The 12,160-nt window shown below is 43.9% G+C and overlaps 1 protein-coding gene across 2 annotated transcripts; it reads right to left on the bottom strand.

Annotated features, from left to right (window-relative positions):
- Positions 1 to 2,445: 2,445 nt before the first annotated feature.
- RERGL (RERG like) lies at positions 2,446 to 9,901 on the bottom strand. 2 transcript variants are annotated; one of them, XM_044278038.1, is made up of 6 exons: positions 9,840 to 9,901; positions 9,507 to 9,666; positions 9,266 to 9,322; positions 5,576 to 5,649; positions 4,931 to 5,079; positions 2,447 to 4,008 (listed from the first exon to the last, which is right to left on the bottom strand). In XM_044278038.1, exons 2-6 carry the CDS (start codon positions 9,556 to 9,558, stop codon positions 3,726 to 3,728), a joined length of 615 nt encoding a protein of 204 aa, XP_044133973.1. In that variant the 5' UTR covers positions 9,559 to 9,666; positions 9,840 to 9,901; the 3' UTR covers positions 2,447 to 3,725. The 2 variants fall into 2 exon arrangements, with proteins under 2 accessions (XP_044133974.1, XP_044133973.1); XM_044278039.1 differs by lacking the exon at positions 9,266 to 9,322 and having other exon boundaries at positions 2,446 to 4,008.
- Between the last annotated feature and the right edge of the window lie 2,259 nt (positions 9,902 to 12,160).

Raw genomic sequence — 12,160 nt, 5'->3', positions numbered from 1 at the left:
TTGCAAGAGAGCACCAAACATGGGACATTCAAAGGTGGAAGAAAGTTTTATTCTCTGATGAGAAAAAATTTAACCTTGATGGTCCTGATGGTTTCCAACGTTACTGGCATGACAAGCAGATCCCACCTGAGATGTTTTCTACGCGCCACAGTGGAGGGGGCGCCATTATGGTCTGGGGTGCTTTTTCCTTCAGTGGAACAATGGCGCTTCAGGAAGTGCAGGGGCGTCAAACGGCCGCAGGCTATGTCCAGATGTTGCAGAGAGCATTCCTCATGACTGAGGGCCCTCGTCTGTGTGCTAACGACTGGGTTTTTCAACAGGACAACGCTACAGTACACAATGCCCGCAGGACAAGGGACTTCTTCCAGGAGAATAACATCACTCTTTTGGCCCATCCTGCGTGTTCCCCTGATCTAAATCCAATTGAGAACCTTTAGGGATGGATGGCAAGGGAAGTTTACAAAAATTGACAACAGTTCCAGACAGTAGATGGCCTTCGTGCAGCCGTCTTCACCACTTGGAGAAATGTTCCCACTCACCTCATGGAAACGTTTGCATCAAGCATGCTGAAACAATTTTTTTGAAGTGATCAACAATAACAGCGGAGCTACTCATTACTGAGTTCATGTTTGGAAGTTGGATTTCTGTTTTGGGGGGTTTAGTTTTTTTTGGAGGTGTGGTCCTAAACTTTTGATCAGCTGAAAAAGAGCCTGTTTCAGTTTATTCGTTGTTTTCATTTAAATTGAATGCTCAAAAAATGTTTTGTCTCACTCTCATTTCTTCTTGTTGCATGTTGAAGCTCTACTTGGAACCTTGTTAAGATCCAGCCATGCTAAATATGATTTTTTCAAGTGGTCTTAAACTTTTGATCAGGACTGTAGTATAAACAGCAGTGAACTGATATGTTAGGTACGAGGTATAGATAAAGTGTGTACTAGATATATTGTATATACAGCAGTGGACTGATATGTGAGGTACGAGCTGTAATTTATACCTCATACCTCACGTCAATACACTGCTGTATTAACTATATACCTGTGCACACTGCATCTATTATACCCTGTACCTCACATATCAGTACACTATGGTATATACTATATACCTGTACACACTGCATTTATTATACCACATATATCAGTACTCTGCTATATATACTATAGATCTGTACACACTGCACCTATTATACCTTTATATTATTTTGTGTGCCAGGGCTATTTTGTAATCCCAATTCGGCCCTGATGGCATAAATTGTAAAACCCAGCAGCAAGCATAGTTCATGGAACAAACGGAGAGGCCTGGACTGGTTAGTGGGAGGGACTATAAAAGGGGAATGAGGGCCCAATTTGGATTCTTGCTATGGGGCCCAGTGATTTCTATGTATGCCCCTGGCTCCTAGTAATTGACCACTCAGATGCCATGATCATAATTGACCGCAGCATCTGAGGGATTCAAATTTAGTGATCGGCATTATAGCCAGTCATGGACTCTGCCAATGTCTGCTGTGTAAAACAGAAGGTGCTCGGTGGCTATGGTTCCCACTCAGCTCCTGAGTTAGCACTATCATCGAAGACCCAACATCCATTATACCCATGTTAGGAGGTGCTTCATGTGTAATTTTTACCACATAGTGAATCCTGTACAAGAAAAACCCTAAAAACATCTACCTCACCAATAATTTTTATACAGCTTGTCCTGCAAAACACTGACCTTCACACAGCTGTTAACATTGATCTTGTGCGCCCTGCAGCCTCTTCACAGCCTGCCAAGCACAACGCCATTCACTGTATAGTGGCTGTGCATGGTACTGCAGCCAAGGGCCATTCACTTGAATAGGACTAAGCTGTGGCTAGGTCGTGTGACTGATGAATGTGATATCAATGGCCTAGGAGGAGGCCGCAGCTCTCACCAGAGCGCTGCAGCCTCTTCAGAGAGCTGATCTGCTCTAGTGGCAAGAATCGGAGCTCTGTCAATCAGATATTGATGACCTATCCTTTAACTCTTTCTACCCTAGAGGTTTTTGAGTTTTCGTTTTGCGCTCCCTGCATTCCTAGAGACATAACTTTTATATTTTTTCATTCACATAGCCGTATGAGGGCTTGTTTTTTGTACTTTCCAATGCCACCATTTAATATTGCATATGATGTAGTGGGAAGCAGGAAATAAATTCTAAATGGAATTGGAAAACAAAGCAATTCTGCCGCAGTTTTGCGTGTTTTTTATTTACAATGTTCAATACACAATAAAACTGACCAGTTACTTTCATTCTACAGGTCAGTACAAATCCAGCGATACCTTATATGTATAGTTTTTTTGCGTTTTGATACTGATAAAATAATAAAAACCATGGAAAAAAATCTGTTTTACATTTTCATCATAGTCCATTTTTTGTGGGGCGATCTGTACTTTTCATTGATATCATTTTAGGGTGTGTAAGACTTTTTGATCACTTTTTTTTTTTTTTTTAAATGAAGCGACAAAAAATGTTGAATCAGCTATTTTGACTTTTTTCACTCGTGGCGATACCCATGATGTGTATTTTTTTAGTTTTTTTGGTATGGAAGGGTGGCGGTTTGAATCTTTATATTTTATTTTTAAAAACATTTTATTTCTTTTTTACACTTTTTTATAGTTCCCATAGGGAACTATACTAAGCAATCATTAGATTAGTACATTTGTCATAGACTCCAATGCATTGGAGTCTATGAGAATACCAGTTTCCTATGGAGCCCTGATATAGACAGGGGCCCCATAGGAAACACTAGGCAGCAGCCTCCTGTCATTGTCTATGACAGGGGCTGCTGCATACCAGCTCCGGCTCCTCCGTTCGCCGCCGGAGGGAGACGGAGAATAACCGGATGTGCTCACCTCCGAGTTTGCACGCGCACAGATGGCATTATTGGCAGTCGCAGACATAAGCTGCGGGTGTCTGCTGTATGAAACAGCAGACAACCCGTGACTATGTCATCTGCTCTGCTAAGGAGTGGGCGGCATCTTTAAAGATCTGGCCAACACTGTACTGTACTAGTACGGCACTGGTCGAGGAGGGGTTAAAGATGTTGTACCATGATTGACAATTATCACTTAACCACAGTATAACTGATATCTGATCTGTGGCAATCAGACCACTGGGACCCCCACTTATTACAGCACAATGTTTTACCATTTAGTATGTACAGGTGACTTGCATTATTCCTTCCCATGTGCATAACCTGACATTTGTCAGCGTTAAACCTCATCTGCCAATTCTCTGCCCAAGCCTCTAATCTATCCAGATCCATCTGTAGAGGATAACTGAAGCAATGTACTGTAGGTGCACAGTGACTTCACCAGAAGAATACTGAATGCAGCTGTAAAGTATAATACAGGATGTAATTCAGTAGAAGATAAGGGGTACCCCTACAGTTGTATCTGTCCTTTATATGTTCTCTCCTTTTATGATAAGTACGTAGTGTAATGTATGTACACAGTGACACCATAGTCCACCAGCAGAATAGTGAACATAGCTCTGGAGTATAATACAGGATGTAATTAAGGATCAGTACAGGATAGGGCATGCAATATACAGTATATACAAAGTGACTCCAGCAGAAAAACAGTGAGTGAAGCTCTGGAGCATAATACAAGGCATAACTTGGAATCAGTACATGTTAGATAATGTTATGTATGTACGTAGTGACTCCATCAGAATTCTCTTCACACAGCAGTGGTCAGTGCCCATATCCTCCTCACACAGATTTACGTCTCTTGCCAAACACGTTGTTGATCAGTTTGGCCATGGACTTGGAGCCGCTTGGCCTTTGCTTCTCCTTGATCTTGATGTTGTGGAGAATCTTTCTCATGATGGATGTGAACATGTCGGCAACTTCCTGGTATTGTTCAGCTGCAGACAACTCAAAGAACTGACATCTGTACTCCAGAGCTGCGACTTGCCCTTCTTCTAATGCTACCTCCCTGACATGGCAGAGGTCCTGCTTATTGCCAATTAAGAACACTGCTGCCTCCGTATCTCTGTAATGAAAAACACAATAGATGTATCTGTCCTCAACCACAACCTCCTACTGCTATCTCCAAGACTCCTCCAGTGCTGCGCTCATGTCCTGGAATGTTGTATCTTGGTATCTGTTATCATTCCCAACCACAAATTATCTCTCCCATGAATGTGACTTTTTCCTGTGGCAACTATAGTCTACATCACAAGTAATATGAGCTTCGTGCAGTTTGGTCTGGTGCAACAAATGGCTACCTAGTGGGGATAGATGGGTGTAGGCAGACACACTGGGCCTAATCCAGTATCCAGGTTCTCCATAGTTCCTGCTTCTTCTATAACTGTATAATAGTTAGCAGTAAGCTTTTCAAGTTCTCTTCATTAGGTATGGTACCATGCCTGATGAAGAGACCTAAGGAGTCTTAAAAATTTGGTATTGCTTTGTAAGGCAAGGTTGCAACAGTACATGTGCCCAGGGGTGTAGTTATCATAGGTCACATCTAGCATATTAAAAGCTTTGCGGAAGAGTTGCTCGTTTTGATGAGGGGGGCACAGGATCCTTGGATTGGGCATGTGGGTAGTTCTAAAGGTGGTCGTAACTACCTGGGAGGACAGTAGCTGGATGCAGGTGGGCACAGTTGGTCCTGTTTGGTATGCAGCTTGACTACATAGAGAGCACGGGGTTCAGAACAATCATATATTTTTCTACATACAGTATGCAAAGTCTTGTGTGTGAGTTGGGATATTCAATATGTGCACACCTTACATAATCCAGAACCTCTCACTCCCATTTTTGTGGCTTATCCTTTGCTCCACCTACATTCTATCTCAGACTGGTGTTTGCCTTGTGCTTTGACTGCACACGACAATCAGCACAACATCAGCTCAGAGAAGATGGTGGACTCGTTCTTAACTCCATTATTTGCAGTCTTTAGTATTTCTTACCTTTTACAACTTTTGAATTGCGAGTCCCGCAGGCTGCAGATCAATGTCTTGGCAAAAATGAAGGTTGATCTGTGACTGATATCATATACAACAAGGAAGCCATCTGCTCTGCTCAGTTCCTCACTCAGAGGAGGATTCTGCTTAATAGGCTGCAATGTGAAATATATCATTTGTGAGACACATGTAGAAGAGGTCATCTCCACATTGCTTGCGCCTAGAGGTCATGGCCACTTGAGAAATCACCCCCAGTTTACCCGAGAGTAGAGGTCACATTAAAGGGAACCTGTCATCATCTTTATGCTGACCTCACTGAGGGCAGCATAAAATAGTGACAGAAATGCTGATTTCAGCGGTGTGTCACTCATGAGCTAAAAGTAAGTGGCTGCCGAGAACCAGCATCTTAATCATTGCAGCCCAGGCCTAGAAAAGAGTAAAATCTACTTTAGAAGAGTCATGGTTATCCATAATCTCCTGTTCCCTTTAACTAATTATTGGTCATGTCCTAATATTGGTCATGTCCCTTACCATCAAGTGAGAAGAGAAGTCATTCCCAGCACATTACCTGAATACAAATTTCACCCTCACATTGACTGAGATATGAGGCCATCCCAACATTGTCTGAGAGTAGAGGTCAACCCACATTACCTGGGTACATGGGTCGTATATCTCCACATTGGTTGTCTTGCCATCCACAGTCACCTGCTTGTTGTAGATACACTCTGAAAATGATGCACAGAAAAATGAATGGTCTACCATGTGTAAGAAGGTACCTGGAATCATCGTGGATGGAAGGTATGTGTCACCGAGGTTCCTGGCCTCGGTGAAGTAAGAGCCAGTATTTTATGTGTCAGCAGCAGCTATTGCTAATTCACACCATGAGATTTAGCATGGCTGTCATAGCTGATCCAGGATGGCTCTTACTGGGAGTAGTCAAAGTGCTGGGTAGGTGACTACTCCCCCTGTTCCAGGCCGGGTTTTGCCAGGCATAAAAAACAGCCAGCACTGCCAGGTGTGGTGGATTTACCTCCCTCTGACAGTGGAGCTCAGGAGTCTGTGTGCTGTGAACTAAGGGCTGTGCTGGGATTTAATGTTTGAGTCGGGCTGGAGGACTCAGGCCCCTCTAAAGGCGAACAGGCCGCCAATGGACTTGATGAGGATGAACTGCTAACAGGGTGTGAATTAACACCCAGGAGAAAAGGTGACTTTTATTGTTTATGGACTTTCCTTGTGTGTGAACAGACACCAAGCCACCTACGTTTTGTGATACACCTTATCTGCATTTTGAGATACACCAATGTGTGAATAAACACCGCTGTTTGATTCAAGAACTGTCTACTTTGCCTCTATACTGCATCCGCTAGTCCTAACTACCAGAGCGAATCCTCACACATGGATTATGTATGCTGAGATATAAAATGTCTGTTACCTGGTCAGTTAATGATATGGCCAAGCGGACCCGAGTGAAGCAATTTGTTATGTGGTCATACATACTGGTACACCTGGCTCGGGTCACACTGGGAGCATGATAGTAATGATAGTTATGATGGATCCTAACAGATCCAAGAAGAGGGTGGTGTCTTGTCCACAGAGGTCGTTCACATTTATAGGGATCTATCAAATGTACATAGAGCGAACACAGCCCCCTCCTTTCGTACAAGATCCTTAAAGGGATTCTGTCACCTCCCCTCAGCCAAAAAACGATTTAAAAGCAGCCATGCAGCACAGCTTACCTGGATTAAGCTGTGCTGTTTAATCTTGAAATCCGTCCAGCAGTTACTTTAAAAAACGACTTTGATCAATAAGGAAATGCGTCCTGAAGGTGCCCAGAGGGGCGTTTTTTTCTTCCTAGTGAGCCCAGTACCGCCCCTCTTTCAGTGCCCAGCCCGCCTTCCTTGTATTTTCTAACTGCCGCCCCCAGCCTGCCACAGCCTCTCCTGCCTCTCCTCCCCCTCCCTCACGCCGAACGAAGTCTCGCACAGGCGCAGTACCCACTGAGGGCTGCGCCTGTGCGATCAGCAGGAGACTGAGGGCGGCAGCTTCATCTTCGTCACTGGGCATGCGCCGAGCCCAGTGACGTCCGATGCTCGCTCTTCCCTCAGTCAGCAGGGAAGAGAGAGCATCGGACGTCACTGGGCTCGGCGCATGCCCAGTGACGAAGATGAAGCTGCCGCCCTCAGTCTCCTGATGATCGCACAGGCGCAGCCCTCAGTGGGTACTGCGCCTGTGCGAGACTTCGTTCGGCGTGAGGGAGGGGGAGGAGAGGCAGGAGAGGCTGTGGCAGGCTGGGGGCGGCAGTTAGAAAATACAAGGAAGGCGGGCTGGGCACTGAAAGAGGGGCGGTACTGGGCTCACTAGGAAGAAAAAAACGCCCCTCTGGGCACCTTCAGGACGCATTTCCTCATTGATCAAAGTCGTTTTTTGCAGTAACTGCTGGACGGATTTCAAGATTAAACAGCACAGCTTAATCCAGGTAAGCTGTGCTGCATGGCTGCTTTTAAATCGTTTTTTGGCTGAGGGGAGGTGACAGAATCTCTTTAAGAATCTTGAGGGGTTTAACATTCACAGCATAGAAGACTTTAAATGTTCCTGATGGCATCTTTTTCAACCTGATGTAAGTATCTATACGGTTAGTGCCAAACAGCAATTTTGGTGATGGAACATGAAGACTGCATTACAACATGATAATTAAAGTGGTCACGGTGCAGCAGGCGACAAAACACTACTGTGGCATGACTATTGCTAAAAATGGTGGGTTTTTGACAGCAGCTGGAAAATCACAAGTGACTTTGGTATCATAGACTGCAATTTAAAACCTGTGCAACTTTTTTGTGACCTTGACTGTTATTTGGCAGTTGTTGTTTTTTTGTTTTTTTTACAGCCGTATCAAATATGTAAAATATTATCATGACAGTAAATTGCAGACAAATCACACACATTTTTTGGTTGACAGCTTGTGGGACTTGATGCCCTACAACCAAACACTCCATGTAGTCCTTAGGCCTTAATATGACACATATTTAAAGAGAAGAGAACATTGAGAGACGAATGCAACAGATTTTCAGTTGCCAAAATTTTCATCCACAAAAACTGCTGCGTGTAAATATACCCTAACACTTCTCCATTGTTGTAATTTCCAGACTGTAATGGTTACCCACCATTTAACCCTTTATCAGCTCATAACAGGTATCAGGAAACCAGTATCAAAGTCTCATGTTCCATCCCTGATTACTGAGAATTTGGATTGCCAGAACTGTTGGATAAGATTAGTTTATTGATACCCTGTAATAGCTGATGATTTACACGGGGGCTGTGGATCTACTTTGGATTATTCACCTCGTTAAAGGGGTTGTCTGGGATTGGGGACCTTGGCGTAATAGTACTAGAGTGACATACATATTACATACATGCATGTCCTACCTTTGCCACATATTTCTGAAGCCCCGTTTTGATATAGGAAATTCTTAGCCGGAAGTGACGTACCGGGTCTCTTGGAGGCGAGCACAGCCTCTTCTTCCGCTGCTCAGGGAGCCCGGTGACGTCACCGACAGCCTAACTAATTATGCAGAGTGGATGGAGGGGCGGTAACTAGCCTGGCCAACATTGCGCTAAGCCACGCCCCTCCTGTCCTGTGACATCACCGGGCATGGAGCTTTGTAACAAAGGGAGACAAATCACTATGCTACTTAGCATAGAAAACTCCTCCCATGTGAAATACTGGCTAAGGCCTTTTTTTTCTGTTTGCGTTCCATTTTTTGCGTTCCGTTTACGGATTATTCACTTCAATGGATCCGCACATAAAACGGAAGGTACTCCGTATGCCTTCCATTTCCGTATTTCCATTTTTCCGTTTCGTTCAAAGATAGAACATGTCCTATTATTGTCCGCATAATGGACAAGGCTAGTACTGTTCTATCATGGGCCAGCTGTTCCGTTCCGCAAAAAAAGGGAATGCACACGGACGTCATCCGTATTTTTTACGGACCGCAAAATACTAAAAAAGCCATACGGTCGTGTGCAAGAGGCCTAAGGGGGCAGAATATGTATGATGGGGCGGGTGCAGGGATAAGAAGATAGACAGTAGAAACCAGGAGATGTTGCGCTGCGCTGGGACTCACAGTGCAGTGCGGCAGGAAGTAATCACACAGATAAACACATAGATAAACATCTATGTCAATAATGAGTTGGGGACCGTAGGAGCCATGCAGCAGTGCAAAAACTACGTAAAATCATCAGGGGAACCTTGACTCTGGTTAATTACTCTTTTTCTGTTAATAAATGAAATCATTAGAGTCACAGCATGAGGTGGACATGTACCTAGTCATCACATTCTCTTACCAGAGGTGGAGGCGTATTCTCCGATGAATCGTCCGGTGAGGAATCGCACAATCAGCGCTGTAAAGACCAGTTTGGAATATATTGTAAAACCCCATCCTTGGATCTATAGGAATCATAGCTAAAGGTTGTGCTTGGTGGAGTATATAGTGCCGTATGCTGATAAATATGGGTCATGCTCTGTGCCTTTCATTTCCAATGTATCTGTGCTCAGGTACCGGGTCTTCTGCACAGTGATACTTACCAGACTTTCCAGCTCCTTTGCTGCCCAGCACGGATAGTTTAATGTGGTTCATGTTTTCGGGTCAGTCGATTTCCCCCCTCATCATCAGTTATGATAGTTCCCAGGGACTGTGGGTGATCCACACACATCACGGCTCCAAGCTGTGGAATTTCCTGCAGCTCTGGAATATATAAATAGAGCGATGACATCACAGGAGCCACTGCCGAACCTCGTAACCCCCCTTCCCCAGCACTCATTATCCTCACCCCCTCCCAGCTTTCAACATCCTTACAACCCTCATCCTCCTCACCAACCCTTGCTAACATCATCACCAGCTTTCAGTATCCTTCTCACCAGCACTCATAGAACCACATCAATCCCCTCTCTGCTCATCCTCTCCATCCTTATCAACCTCATCCCTGTCCTTCTTATCACGCTCATCATCCCCACCCTTCATATCACACATGGGACGTTTTTCTGGAGTTAGGGGAATATTAGGATTTTTTTCCCAGGATTTCTCCTTTTTAAAGATCTGTCTCTGTGTCTCAGATATAAACAGTAAGTTTTGTCACATCAAGAAACTCCCGGAGGGAAAAAACCAAATGCCTCAAAATTCTCTAAAGAAACAGAAAATAAATGTGAGAACCTACAAAAACCATAAAAATATAATGATCACATATTTACTTTATTTCTTAAAAAAAAAAGTGTAAATACAAATTTTTATAATTATGAACCGGATTTAACTATAGACAATATTTTTCGTGAGATAACCCCTTTAATTAAACTCAATCAGTTTGGCCATCACAAGCTAAAAGCACCTACAATTAATTTAATCCCTTAAAGGGAACCGTTCATCAACTTTATGCTGACCTAAATGAGGGCAGCATAAAATGGGGACAGAAATGCTGATTTCAGGGTACTTTCACACTAGCGTTTTTCTTTTCCGGCATAAAGTTCCGTCACAGGATCCGGCATCTTTCCCCATAAGAATGTATTAGTGCCGGATCCGGCATTCAAAATACCGGAATTCCGGATCCATCCTTCCGGTCTGCACATGCGTAGACCTTTAAAAATGTGAAAAAAATAAATACCGGATCCGTTTTGCCTGATGACACCGGAAAAACGGATCCAGTATTGCAATGCATTTTTCTGACTGATCAGGCATTTTTCTGACTGATCAGGATCCTGATCAGTCAGAAAAATGCCTGGTCAGTCAGAAAAATGACATGCGTTTGCATACAGTTTGCCTGATCAGGCAGGCAGTTCAGGCAACGGAACTGCCTGCCGGAATCAAACAATGCAAGTGTGAAAGTACCCTCAGTGGAGTGTCACTCATGAGCTAAAAGTAAGTGGTTGCCGAGAACCAGCATCATAATCATTGCAGCCCAGGCCTGGAAAATCTACCTGAGAAGAGTCCTGGTTATCCATAATCCCCGCCTATCCGCTGATGATTGGCAGTTCTAGACAGAAAGGGAGAAAACTAGGTAGAAGACGGTCAGTCATCAGCAGGTGGGCAGGAGAGCAGGAATTCATGAATAACCAGGACTCTTCTCAGGTGGCCATGACTCTTTTCCAGGCCTAGTCTGCAATGATGGTGATGTTGGTTCTCGGCAACCACTTACTTTTAACTTTTAAATGACAGATCGCTAAAATCAACTCATAGTAACATAGTAACATAGTACATAAGGCAGAAAGAAGACATTTGTCCATCCAGTTCGGCCTGTTATCCTGCAAGTTGATCCAGAGGAAGGTAAAAAAAAAGAAAACTGTGAGGTAGAAGCCAATTTTCCCCACTTAAGGTCTCATGCACACGACCGTATTTTGTTTCCGTGCCCGATCAGTTTTTTTTGCGGATAGGATGCGGACCAATTTATTTCAATGGGTCTGCAAAAATGCGGACAGCACACCGTGTGCCGTCCGCATCAGTATGTCCGTTCCGTTGCTCCGCAAAAAAATTGTACATGTCCTATTTTTTCTAGTTTGCGGACAAGGATAGGCATTATTACAATGGATCCATAAAATAAACGGATCCGCAAAAAGAAAAACGGATGCCATACGGAACGTCATTCATTTTTTTTGCGGATCTGCAATTTGCAGACCGCAAAACACATACGGTCGTGTGCATGTAGCCTAAGGGGAAAAAAATTCCTTCCCAACTCCATTCAGGCAATCAGAATAACTCCCTGGATCAACGACCCCTCTCTAGTAGCTATAGCCTGTAATATTATTACACTCCAGAAATACATCCAAGCCCCTCTTGAATTCCTTTATTGTACTCGCCATCACCACCTCCTCAGGCAGAGAGTTCCATAGTCTCACTGCTCTTACCGTAAAGAATCCTTTTCTATGTTTGTGGACAAACCTTCTTTCCTCCAGACGCAGAGGATGTCCCCTCGTCACAGTCACAGTCCTGGGGATAAATAGATGATGGGAGAGATCTCTGTACTGACCCCTGACATATTTATACACAGTAGTTAAATCTCCCCTCAGTCGTCTTTTTTCTAAAGTGAATAACCCTAATTTTGATAATCTTTCAGGGTACTGTAATTCCCTCATTCCCGTAATTACTTTAGTTGCCCTCCTCTGGACCCTCTCCAGCTCTGCTATGTCTGCCTTGTTCACAGGAGCCCAGAACTGTACACAGTACTCCATGTGTGGTCTGAGTAGTGATTTGT

Source organism: Bufo gargarizans, chromosome 2 (genome assembly GCF_014858855.1).
Source record: "Bufo gargarizans isolate SCDJY-AF-19 chromosome 2, ASM1485885v1, whole genome shotgun sequence".
Taxonomy (NCBI): Eukaryota; Metazoa; Chordata; class Amphibia; order Anura; family Bufonidae; genus Bufo; species Bufo gargarizans.
Note: the sequence above shows the minus strand (reverse complement) of the source record. Positions and strands in the feature narration are given on the sequence as shown.